The following is a 16,992-nucleotide window of genomic DNA, read 5'->3' on the forward strand; positions in this document are numbered from 1 at the left end:
AGCTAAGAAAGACACAAACATTAACAAATGGCATCTTTAAAAGGGAATACAATGCAAGTAATTCGATCGCTTATTTATATATTTAAAAAATAAAGACTTTGTAAAGCATTCCTTTTCAGTTCAAATTCCAGGCACTGCAGCTGTTCCCAAATTGCTGGCAAAATGAAGTCCAACATGGTCACCCTCCATTACCTCCGAGTCTGTCCGCAGGGAGATGTTTGGAGCACTTAAACCTAAGGTTTCACAGTGCACACAGAAATTTGGATTTTATTAGTATGTAAGTACAGTACCATCCCACCCTTCACCAGCTGCTGATTGCGTTTGCTTATTTGGATATTTGGATAATGACTGTGGTTTGAAAATATGCCATGCCGCAAGGAAAACTCTCAGGCTGGATATTTGCCATCATTATGTTAAACCACTCTGGGTGATTACTTACCTGACAATTTCATGCGATTTCATGCTTGATGTGAAATTTTTGGAGAAGTGACACAATCTATGATGTGCACAAAGTGAATTTTCTTATTCTCCAAATGAAATATGCGTTCCAGTGAATGGGGAGACTGATTTGGTGGTTTGCTGCCAGTCACTCTGCCGAGCCACTTCTCCAGGAATAATTTGCTGACTGGCTGAAAATATTTTCTGGGTGTTATGTCCTTAATGCACAATCAGGAGTGGTTGGCTGCTAAGTTTATCAAGCTTAAGTGTTTTGGAAATAGACTGCACGAAGAGAGTCAGGGAGGGTGAGAGGAAGACAAAGGCTCACAGTTTAGCCCCTGAACAACAATGAGTACAGTATATTACTTTTATTATGGGCTTATGGCTTTGTGAAGAGAAAATGAATCCAACTGAATCCAATTCCGACAGATCAAACCTACATTTATTGTTTCTGGAATAATGATTATGTAAAAAGTACTGTACCCAGGGAGCAAATCCTGTTTAGCTGACTTAACACCAGGGTCACAAATGGCCTCATGTGTCCCCATACAGCTGCTGTTCTAATACAGGTTGTAGAGACTGAAGCCCCACTTGGATTATCCTTATGAGGCTCGGAGGTGAAAGACCCGGTCAGACTGAACTCAGGGAGCCAACAATGCGGAATACTTCCATTGTGATGCAGCCAATTTACTTCCTAGTGTGTCCCAGCAGACAGAGGTCAAAGTAAAGCAGATCGAAGCCGGTGGGTTTGTACATGTCAGGGTCTACTAGCTTCTCTTCTTCGTTCCCTGTGATGCTCACCTCGCCTCAGCTACCTGCAATGTTTTTGTTGTCAGGGAAGTGTAATAAGAAGCAGCATGTCCTTGGTGGAAAGAGAAAGCAGCAGTTATAATGTGTAAAGACTGGTGGTTGGCTGTTGCTAAAAGAAACAAATCCATCAGAGCATCTATTCATGTAGGTTTACTGACTGATGGAACAGCACGGGGAGCTTTTACTAGGATTCTGTCACAGGAAGCAGCCAGGTCTGTTACATCGTCTTGTTGTTTCTGTGTGTCCACTCAACACTACAGACCCTTCTAACAACTTTTAGCTCTTGTGTTGGTTTTTAGCTGCATCTTTACAATTTTATGTTGATTATCTTTGTTTTTTGGTAGAAGCATGAAGTTACCTACACTACTAGCACAAAAAGGCGGACATGGTTAGCATGTAGCTGCTGCACATGGCACAGCGCTTAGCCTCAGAAACAAGCAAACATATATAAATGTCTTCCTCTAAAATCTTATTATTGAAAAATCAGTAGACAAACAGGGTCGAGTGAGTAATCAAGGTGATACAGCAACAAAACTCATTACAACAACACACAACGCTGTGCATTGCCTTTTGTACGCTTTATCACTCTTTCCCTCATAGATTCACAGATTTCTTCTACTTTTCCCCGTTGCCATGGAAATAATGATGTTTTTTCCAACTCATCCCAGTGTTCTCTTTTTTATGTCAAGCCTTAGAATTTCCAGTTGTATTGGTGTCGGTGTAACCCAAGTTTACCTCAGTTTTTAGAGACTTTCCAGTCTGGAGTTCCTATGTCATCCCGACATTCAGCACTGGTATCTGGGTCAAACTTCACAAACACAATACTATAAACTGTGATTTTACACAAAGTTTCCATGCAGGCATCAGATAATGATGATATCACAGAGGGTTCTTAGACACAACACAGCTTCTCTAGAGCCACAGAAGACGTTACATAATAGCACGAGTCCCTTTGATGTGCACAGTCAGCAGATAGAACCCTTTTAATCATTAAAGTGATTGTTAAAATCCATAGCATGTGTTTTTAATTGCATTCCTCTGGCTGCTCTCAATAATTGAGTTAAAATATTCATTATTGTTTTAGGAATGATCCATAGCTCTGTGATATAGAATTCAGAGGCATACAGCAGCACTGAGCTGTCTCATTTTGTATTCTGTGTCATTTTCTTCTTGTAAACTGCTCTCCACAGTGGCAGCCTTGTTTCTAGTAACTGCTGTCGTAGCCCATATGTTGTAGTGATCAAGTTCTCAAAGGAAACATGATTGTTGGAAATGCATCCCGCATGGCTGACAGTCGCGATTCTTAACAGAGCTGTAGACGTTATAGCCCGCTCTGCCTTAAGTCTAATGAACGGCTCCCTTCAGTTCTCTTGTTGTCCCACACAGCTGCACTGGTGGTGTAATAATCTTAATGCAGCTGTAAATCCCATTATGGTCCTTTTCAACAATTTGTCCATCACTTCAGTGATGGAAGTGCAAAGAAACCCTGCAGCTTAGACAAGCTCTCAATCTGTGCCTTCCTTCCTGTTTCTTAATCTCTCTCTCACACACGCACACACACATATAATCTCTCTTTCACTCTTAGCCTCTCAATCTCTCTTCACAATTACAAGTTTAAATGCCTGCTGCACTTTTTATTCAACATCTGTTACACAACTAACAATTTGTCCGGCATACTTCCTCTGAATCCAATTTTATTTGGATTGGCTACTACTGTGTTTGCCTGCAGTTTATCACCCCACTGGGTCAAATTGTAGCCTGTTGTTGGCATAGAAAAGTCTGTGAGCCACTGATTCCCCCCTGGGTCCTCTAGAACAGATGCAGAGCGGCAGTGAAAATTGAAATGGAGTCTGGTACCCTCTCATAACGCCATGACAAGGAGATGAAACACTATCTCAAGAAAGCAATCAGACTCTTGAATTACCTTTGTTTGCAGATCAGCAGAATATCCTGGCTCTGTCCCTTTATGCCACTGTATCTCTCTGCCTCTCTGTGTGCAGTAATGAGCGGCTGAGTGGCGATGTTGTGTTGATTTATTGCATGGCTGCCCAAATGGAACCAGGATGGAATGTGTCTGTCATTGGGGCGTCACTTAGATAGAAACACCTGTGATGCCTAGGGACAACTAACTGCTCCATCAGGAATGGGTTCCCACCAGAGCCATTGGCGCATCGTACACACACATACACACAATATATACTTTACAAAGAGCAGACAAAACCGGCGCATTCGTACAAATTTGCTCATCATCAGATGTAGCTGCACACACAGTATACCTGAGTATAACTGATGAACCTGCTTTGGTGAAACAGCATGTATTCAGAGCACTTAAACAAATCCAGCTGCCATTGTTTTTAGCGAATGTGTGAAAAAAGTTCATGTTAATCTGATTTATTCTGACATTTAAAACCAGTAGAAAATGACCCATTTCCTAACATCCATTCATGTCTAATTGCTGTTGCTTTAGAGCATATTATAAGGACTTCCTGTATCAACATGGCACAAAAACATCTTCCTGGTTGAAGCCAGTCCTGACCTAGTGGCTGTGTGGCCACATACTTTTGAAATATTATCCAAAATACATTGTTCACTCTTTTTTCCATTAGTTAAAAAAATTAGCAACTCATCAACACATATAATAACCCTCTAAAACACCAATACAACACTGCAGTATTCCAGTGTATAACAACACACACACACACACACAGGATGGGGTACATTGTTTGCAAGGTGCTGGGGTAGCGTTGTTTCAGTACCAGCTTTGTGTCCTTGTCATTGTTTCCCACGGGCATTCTGGGAGGAGAGAAGGAGGAGAGCAGTTAACAGCTTGATCAATGGAAGACATGGAGGAACACACACACACACACACACACAGCAGTATGAATACACACAAACACACAGTCATAAACAGGATTCTCAGATCCATCACTGTGAATAAAGGTAGAAAATGAAGTGGAGCTCCATCCCAGTGACCATATTCCCTGCTGTCCTTTCAGAGCAGGAATCTTGATGGGCACTTTTATTCACTCTGGCATATATTGTACACTGTGAGAGGATAACTGCACTGTGAGCCACTCTACTAATAGCAGATGCACGGGGCAAAATACAAACGTTACAAGCAGAGTAACGAATGTTTCTGATTCACTGGTGACGGGCTCAGTGCTCTGGTGTTTGTGGCTGCTCTGACCTTTGCTGAAGCACATAAAGGTTCAGATTTTGTAAGTAAACCACATCACCCCTCCCGTCCTGCTTAGGTGTCCTTGAGCAAGACACCGTATCCCTCTCTGTGTCAAAGGCTTTTTCTATAGCTGCTTCTCTTATGGGGATCAATAATGTATCATGTGAATCATTCGTTCACACACAAGGGCAGAGATCACACAGTTCTGGTAATCTATATGGCTCTAAAAATGCTGTTTCAGTCCGTCCTCAAAGAACTGACAGAGGATCTCTTTCTGGACACGGAGCACCTCCACTAGAATACACTGGGGTTAAGTGGTTTGCTCAAGGGCACTTGAACTGTTGATGGTTTATTAGAAGGGATATTACTCAGAAGCTTTTGGCCCAAGAGAATTCTCCCAGTTACAAGCTCAGCCCACTGTGTTATAGACCATGTTTTTTTACATCCACTGATCAAGGGCAGCCTGTCAGTGTGAATGTGAAGCAGAGTGAGTTTTGCTTTGCAGGATAAATAACAGAAAAACAATGTAATTCATATCACTTCGTGCACCATAGACCCAAGACACGCTCCTTTTCCTTTCTTCCTCTGCAGACTAGTAGCTCAGCACAGCACTTAGCGGGATCGTTGGTGTGTGTAGCTGCTCGTGTTGGGGTGCACATCAGTGCTAATCGTTGTTTGGGGCACAGACCCAGCTCACTGGCCATGACACCCAGGGTGTGGTGAATCCTATCAGTCGCCGGCAGATCTCACAGCCTCCTCTTTTTACAGCCACTCTTCTGTATAGTTGCGTTGTCATCCGTAGGGTCAACAAAGCCCCGTCGAGTGTGTGTGTTTGCTTTATGGCTAATCGTTACAGTGATGTTTTCTTTGCTTTTACAGCCCAGTATGTAACATGCATGTTTGCTTTGGGAGTCGCACGCTCACACACCCAGAACAGTCACCTCCGTCTGAACTGTGCTTTAGTTGTTACTGAAATGATCAAACTTTTACCTACCGTCCTTACCTCTCTCTACCTCTTCCCCATTTCTCCATCCACAGCTGTGCCTGCTGTGATTAATGGCAGCCATTCATTAACTTGATCAACCACTTAAGCAGAGATTATTAATCAGATGCTTATTTAAATGTCACCACTGAGCAGCTGAGTGGAAATGAGGCCACTGGGAAATTGAGTTTTTGTGTGTGGGCTTTTTGTCAGTGTGTGTGTGTGTGTGTGTGTGTGTGTGAGAGAGAGAGAGAGAGAGAGAGAGTTTGCTGGAATGTGGCCCCACACTGATAACCATGAATTCTTTCACATGCTGTTTTACATATATCAAGCACTGAAGGGGAGCATAATGTTCCAATTCCAAATGAAACATATTGTGTCTCATTAATAAAACATTGTTTGTGCCTGTAAAATGAAGAGCTATACAGTGCTTATGGGACTGTACAGTTATTAGAAATTTACATCTCCTGACAGCTCTGCAGTGCCTGCTTTCATTTCTCTGTGTGTGTGAGGTAATCAAGACCCACTCATGATTCATTGCAGAGTTTTTGTTTACCAGAACAGACTCCTAATGATGGTTGTTATGTCAGGTGTTAACCATTACCACACTGTTGGTATGGTAAACATGCTTATGAAGAAATATAATGAGGGAAAATGAGCTGGCATTTGCAAGCTCCTCATGTTTGCTTGCAAACCATAGAAGTTCCTGCAGCCAGAGTTATTGTTCTCTAGTCTCTATGTTGCTGCACATTAAGGCTCTGCTTAAATTTGAGTGGTATTACGTCAGTGAGGAAAGAGATGTGTGGGAGGTAGAGGCCTTAGTGCCCCCCTATAGGGGTCAAACTTGAAGTGAGACAAATCATCAAATCAGAATGAAAAAGTCTTCAATCTACAGACATCACCAGCAGCTTTGTAGCTTCACTGCAGCTCATGTCAACACTTGTTGAGGCTTCTCATTTAACACGAGGGTAGCAGCTCAGTGATATTTATGGATCGATTTGCCCAGTTAAAGGTTTTTCCACCTTCCGCCCATTTGTTGAATGTTAAAAGTTTGTCCCAAGAGATGCAGAGTGCTTCTTGTACGAGTGCATTTCATTTTGTTTCTCCATCAGTGAAGTTTGCTCCATGTTTTTTTGAGGCTTTGTCAGTGGTTTTTGTTGTCTTGCAAGGCAGCTAGATTCTTAAGATCACAAGATTCAACATTAGTTCATCTTGCCAAAGTTCAACTCACATGTGCTTGTATCCCAATTATTTGCATAATCAGTATCCATTATTAAACGTACCTTGAACTATGTAGCATTTGGATCATAACTTCAGTAAATTCTGCAGTGTTTCTTTAAATCTTTGTCTGTTACATAGACAATATATATATATATAGTATATTATAATTGCTCGGGATTATTCTGTGTTGGAGCCATTTCAAGTAACATACGTGCTGCTGCATAAATAGTGAGCATGTTCAGTTTTGAAAGGGGTAAATATGCCCCAAAAGATTAGACTCTTAGACGAGCTTTATAAAGAGAGGAGTGAATTGAGCTGGCTCTGGCACAGTGCATGGTGAAGACAATAGGGAACGTATATTCCACATGTCAGCACGCTGTGATGAACCTGTCCTCACTGTGGAAGCTTCATGTTCCAGCAGCTGAGCTGAGGCGTCCAGCTTAAAAACAGAGGGGTTAAATCATCAAGAGTGCACATTCTTTATGTACTTCATCAATCATTTTATCAATCCATGTAATTGATTGAATCGAGAGAAGGGAGAGGAGGTGATGGATGGCGTGGAGGGGGTGGAACCTACCTGATTGAAATTCAGGAGCTGCACTTTGAAAAGGTCAAATGTCACACAGGAGGCGTTTATAGGCAGTGCAGCCTCTTAGTGGAACCTTTGTTGTAATGTTAAAAATAGACTTTATCACAGGTGTGTAAATGTAGATGTGTGTGTGTGCACCTCCGTACATACATATTGGTTGGCCTTGTGATCGTGTTGGAGTAAATGATGCCAAAGCCCAATAATAAATCTGTGACGCAACCAGCATAAATGACCTGAAGGTCACTGTTTCATTAACTGTATTCGACTTTGATTTTCTCATCTGTCGCGCCTGTCTGTTTCCCTGTCGCCCTGTTGTCCATCAGCACCCTCACCTAAAGATGCTTAGAAAGGCAACACAAACATGGATAAAGAAGAAGGAGGCCATCACATGTGGGACAGATAGACATGCAAGAATTAGTTTGACATTTTGAAAAATACGCTGATTAGTTTTCTTGATGAGATTTAGAGAGGAAGGTCAACACCACTCACATATCTGTCCATTAAATATCATGCTGGAGCTTCATTTATCATCATAGTGAGTTCCAGAACATCCAGCTAAAAAACAGTCAAGTCCACAGTGCCCATTGTAAAACCACAAATTTGTTGTTAAAACAAACAACACATGCCATCATACAGCATATTTATTGGACAAACAGCATTTAAACCAAACATTTAACCATTATTGTGTCGGCCTGATTTGTTGATTTTGGCTGCTGGATTGAAGTGTTTTCTTCAAAGTGCAGAAAGAGCTTCATATTTGTGTGTCAACAAATAAATCACTTATTGAGGCCATGTGTGTGAGTGGGTGGATTTATCTGAACTGTACAAGCAAAGCATTGCTTTCCCCAACAGACAACAAAAGAAAGAAAGGGAAAAAAAATAAGATCTTAGCTGTCCAAGGCCGGAGGAGCCTCTCTTAAGGTTGCATGATATTCCCCATTCAGCTTTTTATAGATTGACTAGTGTGAACCTCAGTTGAAAGCAACAATTAATAAGAAGGGAAGAGTATAGCCTCAGGAGAAACTCTTAATCACACTTTTCGCACATTTGACTGCTTTTGTGTTCTGTCCTGCACTGTGTGGAAAGCACCAGAGGGGGCGAGAGTGTTTCCTTAGCTTAGCTTAGATTAGTCACAGGAAGGGCCACCTCTTCTGAATCCCCAGAACCCCACTGAAATCAGGCCAAGAATCTTTCTGCTTTGATTGTAAGTTTTATCCACCGAGTGTCATCTTCAAACATTCTCATCCTCCATCTTCCACCTTTTTTTTTCCTTATCTGGTGTATGATGTATCATTTCTGGGTATCACCCTGTGTCCAGTGTGCACACACTGAATCTCGGACTCATGTCTAGACAGAAAAATTAGGCCATGCATACAGACAAAAAAAAAAATGGTGACATTTAGGCAAGGTGCTCCCGCTGTGCAATCAGACCTCATTTTCCACAGTGGGCTCAGTCAGTGGTAGCCATGCTGGATTTGGTGAGGAACAATCAGATTTAATGTGAAGCCTTTTTTATGTGTTTCCACTTTCTGCAGGCTCTGTCCTCAAATGAATGCAGCCTGGAGATCACAGCTAACAGCATATCTTTGAAAGCACAACTGCTCTGTCACTATAGGCTGGAATAAAATGGGATCAGCAGGAATGCATTCAAAGTAGTGGAGGATTTTTTTGAACTTCAAAGACAATGCTGTGTGTCAGATTAAGGCTCAGAAAAACATCAGAATGGCTGCCCTGCAGGTTCATTAAAATTTCCCTTTAGACTATTAAGAAGGAAGGCAGAATTATTTGTAATAAGCTCGTAGTAACAGAAAAAAAGTGGCTATGTTTGTGATGTAAACCATTGTTTACAGCTCATGGTAATAAGAGGGTAGTTGACATTCTGCACATCACACACAGGAATGAAGACGTGATCGCACAGTGAGATTGTTCAAGAGTCAATTTCTGTCTCATGTGAAGTCATCTGAAGAAGGATATTGAATCTTTGGGAATAAGAGGCTGTGATGTCGCACTAGCAGGAGAAGGCAACACACCTCAGCGAGCCGGGGGTGTTGTTGATGTAATTTATTGCAACATTATACAGAAAGAAATGGCTTAAAACATTTTTGTTTAAAGATGACTTTCAAAACTTTACTGACACTTTTCTTATCACGCAGAACAGAGCATGTGGTTTCATTATTTTTTTTTGTTTGTTCTGAATGTGTAAAAAGGTTGGTTAAGGATTAGATTCATAGTCCCCGATGGTCTGCTAGAATTTTCTCAAACCTTTAAGGACATTTTTTAATGTTTCTCCTCCTCCATTTATCTCTGTTGAGCCTTGGCTGTGTTTTGTTCTGACGCTGCTAAATGGAACAAAGATAAGGCTTAAACTTATGTGCTCAGAGGGGTTTAATAGGATAGCTCCCAAAAAACATAAGCACTGGTGTGCTGAGACGTCCACTGTGAGTAAACTCTGAAGTGATCGCACCGCCATGCCTGCATACATGGCCAGGCTGTTCAAAAAAAAAAAAAAAAAAAACGACAGCTGTCGTGGCTGCAAATCAAAGCTGCAGTTTTCATCACTACATCACAAAACACAATTAAATCATATTATTGCTGAAAATGAATCTGCGTAGGTATAATTCATGATGCCACACACTCACTTCTTTTTTTTTATAATCTCGGCTGTTAGCTTTACACATTTGACTGCCTTTATATTCTTTAAAAGACAAAGTGTTACACAGGGAGTGACAGCTTCTCTTCATTTTTGTTGGTGATCTTTTAGCTCCACGCAAGCATCCACCCTCTTATGGGGAAATTCATGTCACACAGACAATAGTGGACCCTTACATATGTTAGCCCTGCTGCTCTGTGCATTCCCATTTTTGTGTTATGTGGCTATGTGTTGTTTTTCTAAAGTGCTTTAAGTTTCTCTTAACATGAACAGTCTGGTAAAGGGTTTAACCAGCGATTAGTCCAGTAAGGGCAACAATCATGCAGAATCAGAGAAGATCTTATGACCTTTGACCTAAAGTTTTGACCTCAACTTGATGTTAATGATGACGAAATAATGTATAAGCAAGGGCAGCATTTGTAGTCTTAGCAGGAAGTTCCTGTGTTCATTGTTACACGTGTTTGTTTTTGCCCCTGTGAAGATTCTGATTTTGTAATCATGTATTAAAAATGGATGCCCCTCTTCTGCTCTCTTCTCAGATCCAGACTTTGCAGACCTAGGAGTACCCCCACCTCTGCCCTGTAGGTATACACACACACTATCTCTCTCTATCTCTCTCCTCTTTTTTATTCTTTCTGCACTACCTATACATATTTGGTTTTAAATCTTGTTTCATATTTGTGAGTCTGTGTTTGTTTCCCTGAACTTTAATGTGTGTATATGCATGTGTATGAGTGTTTATGCATATGTGTGTGTTTTAGCCTGTCAGTATGACATGGTTGGTCCAGAAGGTATCGTTGAGTCTCATCAGATCACCAGAGACGGGAAAGCTGGTGCCGCCGAGGCCGTCGACTGTAAATGGTACATCCGAGCTCCGCCGCGCTCCAAGGTTAGTGACATAAGCCACGCTCCCATCCAACTGTGAATCTGATTTACAGCCAGATTTTGAAATGTCACATAAAATTGTGTTCCTGTCACCTGGTTTGACAGCAGCATGACGCAGGTACATCAGACAGACGGATCCTCATTGATATTCCTTTCAGCTTCTATTGAGTATTTTTTTCTTATTAATTAGCTGTTTCCATTCAGTATTTCTCCACACATGCAGCAAGATCAGGCGTTGCATCAGGAAGCTTTGATATTACATCTGGGTTTGTCTGCAGCTGTCAGCACTATACCGATGTGAGAGTTTGTGGCTGCAGGGGGACTTGTTCCCCCGCAAGGGTCAGACAGATAGGCAGGAGGGTTTACTTGGGGTCAGGCCTATTTTTTTTTAATCAGCGCGCTGTTGCCAAAAGCAATAGAGGGATGGAAGGAAGAAAGAGAAAGAGAGAGAGAGATAGAAGAAGGGGAGGTGAGGGTAGACCAGACAGACAGGAGAGAGAGAGGCAGGGAGCGTTAGCACTGATGAAATAGTGTTGCCATGCAGTTTGACCCTGAGGCCTGCCACAGCCTGTATTTGTTTTCTCTGCCACTGTTCCGTACACAACCCCACATGCATATACAAACACCCATATATATATATATATATATATATATATATATATATATATATATATATATATATATATATATATATTCACACACGTATACACACACGTACCTTTGCTCCAGCCCCTGATACACACCAGACATGTTTCCTTATCTGGCCGAGGTACCTGTGCTGCATTAATGCTATGGGATTAAACGTTTCCTGAGGGTAGAAACAGGAGTGCAGGAAGAGGCCACATTTTTACAAGTGCTACGGCCTCTCATATGTGTCTATATGGATCCATCCTATACAACGTCCAGAGCATGACTGCAGTAAATCTGCGGCTAAAACTGTGCCAGCTCTCTTCTGGGTGCATTTGAGTTTGAGAGAATGTTTGATTTAAAAGAATACGAGCAGGTTTTTACTTTACGGCTAACAATTCTCTTACGGACAGGAAGTGTTATGAGGTCTGTATTTTAAGAAGCTGAAGTGTCACATTTATAATACTGTAATTAAATCGATGGGGGTTAAATATATTTTATGTAAGAATGGCTTTAGGATGTTCATAAAGCAGGTTTAACATTCTATTCAGATGTATGCGAGAATCTATTTAACTTCTTAAGCCGCAGGCTTCTTTCTTAGACTTCTGCTTGAAAATGACTTGGCCGAGATAAAATGACTGTATCCCACCAAATAAAAACATTCACAGCACAAGTGTAAGAATCAGTATCTGCTGATTCACACACATCAATCAAAACATTCATCTCTGCTTCAGACATACATTTTTACACTGAATTATCTCATCAATTATGCACTTACTTCACAAAACTTTAAGAAAACCACATCACAACATCACACCATTTACTGCATCAAAGCTTATGCTAATCAAGTAATGCAGAGGTACTTTGGGGAGCGATCCGTTAAGTCTTAAACTGGCCAGTGTGGCATATTTTAGGACATCTGCCTTTTTTATTCAGCAAATCTCTTGTAGCACGGTCAGTCTGGCCACCATTGTGAGGTGTGCATCATCAGTGTGTTTCCACATTCAAGTTTCATGTTTAAAGCGTCTTTGATGGTGCTTCTTCTTGGTGGCATGTGTGTGGCTTCCGCCCTTGGTCAGCAAGCCTCAAACTATGTTTGTTTTCAGACAGGGAGTGGGAACAGGAAGCAGGCCATCAGTAATTACAGTAACATGTCATGTTAGGGCTTATTTTTCTCTGAATGAAGCCAGTTTATTTGTGTCATTATTGGTTCCACAAATCCAGTGCTTGTTATAGTTATGCTTCTCTTTGGTTGTCAACATAAAAATCTTTGGTCTGATGCCATACACATTACAAAAGCTATTAAGCACCTTTCATCCCTGATCAAAACTTTGATTTTTTCCACACAACTCTTTCATACTAAGCTGTAGACTCTTGTATTGTACACTCACACACACACTGGCTTATGATTTGAGTTGCTGATAACATTGGTGCGACTGTGATTCATGGCCACAGCAGTTGCTCTTATCTGGCATATTCTCCGGGTCGCATATTTCCTGCTAATGCCCTTGTTTCCCTTCAAAAATGACCTTCGGATTCAGCTGCTTTTTAAAGCTTTTGTAAAGCCTGCAGGAACTATAAGACTGCGCCATCCACCCACAGACTTCCTCTTAATGATCAGCACTAATGTGGAGCCATACAATAAGTGTTATACTGAAGCAGGTATTACCAGGGACCATAGCCACAGTTAAATGTTATGATTGATTCAAGACAAATAGCATTGATTCTCTCTAAGTGCAGGCACAGAACTGAAAAGGGCTATAAGTCAGTTTTGCGTGTGTGTGCGCGCGCAAGAAAGCATGACCAGGCAAGTGAGCCAGACAGTGGGATGTATTTTACTCAGTTTGAAAGGGTGTCATATTTTGCCCTGAAGAAGTGCCTCACAGGGCACGTCATGGGCCAAAGGCTGCTGACAGTCACTGATGGACAGGGCAGCAAATAAAACTTTTAGTACAAATCTATCATCACAGACACACAGCCCTAAATCTCTCACCTGCACTCCTGCTCACATATGAAATATATATAAAACTTACAGTACCTCCCTTGTCTGCTTTGGTTCCTCACTTCCAGGCTTACATGTTACTGCAGTGAACGAAATACAGAGAATACCAGTACCATGACTGTGAGTGAGCATGCACGAGGCAGGGCGTTCATATCCCTATGCTGAGACAGTACTGCACTGTACCCAGTGTGCCAGAAACAGCAGAAAGATAATGACATCCTATACCGGAGGCTCTAATTAGACTGCACTGGAGCACTCCAGAGAGAAGGCAGGAGAAGGGGGTACAAGGGAGGAGGAGGAGGAAGAAGAAGGAGAAAGGAGGGGATATGAGAAAGATATATTTAATAATACATATTGTCAAAGAACTAAATGTATAAGGCTGGAGTTTAGGGGTGAGATGGCAGGGAGAGGGATGGTGTGAGAGGTATAGGGGATGTGGAGATTGACTAAAAAGACACACCTGCAAGCAGTAATGACCATGTGTTGTTGCCAGAAGTGACAGCACTGCACCAATTTTAATGCCACACCATCATTACTTTACACCCTTTTCTCATAACTAGATGTTTACTAGTATCCAAAGTAACATTACATGCAATCAGTGTTGAAGCAGATGTAACAAATGATCGTCTTCCAAGTGCGTGTGTGTAGTTAAAAGTTAACTGCTGAGTTAATGTAGAAGTGTTTCAGTGTAACGACTGACACAACATTTACATGTTTTCTTCTCTACAGACAGCTGTCCAGAATGTAGCAGACAGCTGTTTGCTGTATGGAAGGATGCTGTCAGTAACTGTCCTGCCTGTTTTACACAGTCTGAATGTTTCCTGCCTGCTCTGTCTGACACCTTCTGCATCTTTTCACGGTGATAATGGTCAAAATATGGACATCCATTCGGGCCATAATGAACAGCACGCATTGTTACAGTCTACCTTTTAGCAACACAGAGAACGTTTTGTTCCCCCCGGTCAGTGATGGATTCAGCGTCATTATTAGGTGCTGCAGTCAATGAAGGAGCAGCCTATTTTCCTTGCTGGAGCCAATCTCTCGCTTTACAAATTGGTGATTGTATCTATCTGATCCATTGCAGTCATTTGGTTTTGTCATGCCATCAGATTTTTCTTCATCATCGGTCGGTTCAGCAAATGGCAGCAGAAAAACAACATTGAAAGGTTTTTATTTGTGTGTTTGTTAGTATGTGTTTTGTCACATAATGGGGTCTTCTTCCTCACCTTCCTTTGAGTGGAAACAGTAACTGTTAAACGATGGTTTTGTTTATCCAAAGACATAACAACTGTTATTGTTTTTCCCATGATGAGTGAAATGAATACAACTAAATCTGGTGGCTAACACTATGTTGTTTAAAATAATGATATGGGATGATGGCATAGTGTATGTGATATTTCTCTACTGGGAAATCAACAAGCCCTAACCGCTGCAAGTTACGCCAATGTAAAAGCTCCAAAAACTGCAGGTTCATATATGGCCACTTGAGGCTAGCTCCAAAAGTGAGCCATAATAAACATACACACAGCCTGGTACAAAGAAAAAAGGGTTAACCTTCCCATTTTTGACAGTTGTATAAGATCACATTTTTATTATAACCTGCCTGTTTAAATTGTATTAAAGCTTAAAATTATGCATATAATAATATGAGGTGGGAGCATGCCTCATCTCTTCTTTTATAGTAGCCATGAGTTTGGAGGAGTCAGTGTGCTGTGATCACAGTGACAACATTCAAGGACCCTCCATCTTTATGTAAAGCAAGTGATCCACTGTGCTGTAGTGCAGCAGTGCTGTGTACTACATAAAACAATGATGGCATGAAGCTAAGTAGGTTTAACATGTCTTAGTTTAATGTGTTAGAATGCAAACATTAACAAATGTGTTCATTTAGTGACAAAATTGAAATTTAGATTTCCATTTATATGCAAAGGAAAGAAACCAGCACCATGTCCCCTAACAGCACCAGCATCTTCCCTCCATCCCGAAACAGTTGGTGGTCAAGATGTGGGGATTATGCTTCTTAACGATTGCAAGTTAATTGCTTTATTTAACCATTAGCACCTGATGAAGTCTGTGCAAAAATGTTCATTTTATCTACAATGTGTTGCATTTACAATGAGTCTCCCCTGCCTGGAACAACTTCTATTGGTTACAGTCGGCTGCTTTCAGTGCATTCTTTGTTTTCTTTGGGTGGGAGGCTTTGTGTCTAATTTTCCCGCATCTCACTGATGAATGGAACGACTGGGCCAAGTGTGCTAATTAACATGCGTATTGGTACTTTTTCTAATTATTTGCCTCTTGAACTCTAAAACAAATGGAGACAAATCTGGCAGAGAGCACCTAACCATAACCTCAAACTTAAAAATCTGACGTCTTTGGCACTCTGACACATGGAATGGAGCCATCATACACTCATAATAACAGCTTTGTTCTCAGTGAAAGTGATTTTTGACAGTTTCTCCTTCATCATTAAGTTTTACATCTTCTTGATTTACTATAATGTCATAAGGACTTTCTCTGCTAGGAAACCAGGATGTGCATTTCCAAGCTCTTCGATCATGTTCAAATGTGCGGCATGTGAAATCTGGATAATTCTGATGGTGCTATGATAGACAAGTCTGCTAGAATATGTCTCATTCTTTTGTCTTATAGCTCCAGCCTCCAGCATTATTGTCAGTACAAGTCCATTCACTCTTTAGGCGTGATTCATTGTAACACATTCCCCATGCATTGTGTCTGTACATGTTCATTCATCTTTGCATCGTAAAGTCTGCCATGAAACTGAGCAGTATGTCATCCCTCTGTCACAGTATACCAAATGAAAACAAAGCTTTTCTGACAAAGCCAATATAACTAACAGAGTGGCAGAATATGATGACTTTTTCATTAGATAGAAGATTATTGACACCAATGTGAGACCTCAGGGGGACCGGCCAGCTTGTTCTGTGCCCTCTGATCCATTTCACTTGCCATGTTGTTGAAGCCGAGTTGACACTGCAAGGTCCATTATCCTGCTCCATCTGCAGCTTTCGTCTTTGGACATTTAAAGCGTCACATTTCCCTGTCACAGTTCGGGAGCGGCCCGCTCATTAACCGCAATGATGGCGAGTGCTGTGCGCGACGGACCAGAACCGTAGCTGTGATTGGATGATCTCAGCCTGATGAATGAGTGACAGACAATGATGCGAATGCAATCAGGAAGTGTGGAATAGCTACTGTGAAGAGTCAAGGTGGATAGCAAGGTGGATGTTTCACTTCAGCAAAGGGTTGTTAGGATAATAGAAGGGTGCATAGACTGTATCTGTCACAGTTTGCTTGATGACATAAGGTGAGTCTGTTATAAACTGAATAGGTTTGGAGTGTTAAATTTCATGTCTTTCTCCTCTCTTGAACATGCAGAGCTGGTGGTAAAATGTCCAAGGTCTCCTCAGGAAGGTTGTTGGCTTTGTGTAACACTTTATCTGAACAGATATGGATAATGAGTTTAAAGCTAATAGACTTTGCTTGTCTTTGAGTCCTCATTTGATATGCGTATATAATGACTTTGTACTAGCTGCAGTCTGTCACTCTTATTTCAGTGCAGAGCTGCTATATCGGGCTCTGGTATAAT

General features: G+C 41.3%; 1 protein-coding gene across 2 annotated transcripts in view; it reads left to right on the top strand.

Annotated features, from left to right (window-relative positions):
• Positions 1 to 16,992, top strand: part of neto1l (neuropilin (NRP) and tolloid (TLL)-like 1, like) — a 69,168-nt gene that overhangs the window by 40,953 nt on the left and 11,223 nt on the right. For both annotated transcript variants that reach the window (XM_028433141.1, XM_028433142.1), the window contains exons 5-6: positions 10,408 to 10,449; positions 10,630 to 10,757. In XM_028433141.1, coding sequence (XP_028288942.1) covers positions 10,408 to 10,449; positions 10,630 to 10,757 — 170 coding nt within the window. The remainder of the gene's footprint in view (positions 1 to 10,407; positions 10,450 to 10,629; positions 10,758 to 16,992) is intronic.

This window comes from Parambassis ranga, chromosome 20, assembly GCF_900634625.1.
Source record: "Parambassis ranga chromosome 20, fParRan2.1, whole genome shotgun sequence".
In the NCBI taxonomy this organism is placed as follows: domain Eukaryota; kingdom Metazoa; phylum Chordata; class Actinopteri; family Ambassidae; genus Parambassis; species Parambassis ranga.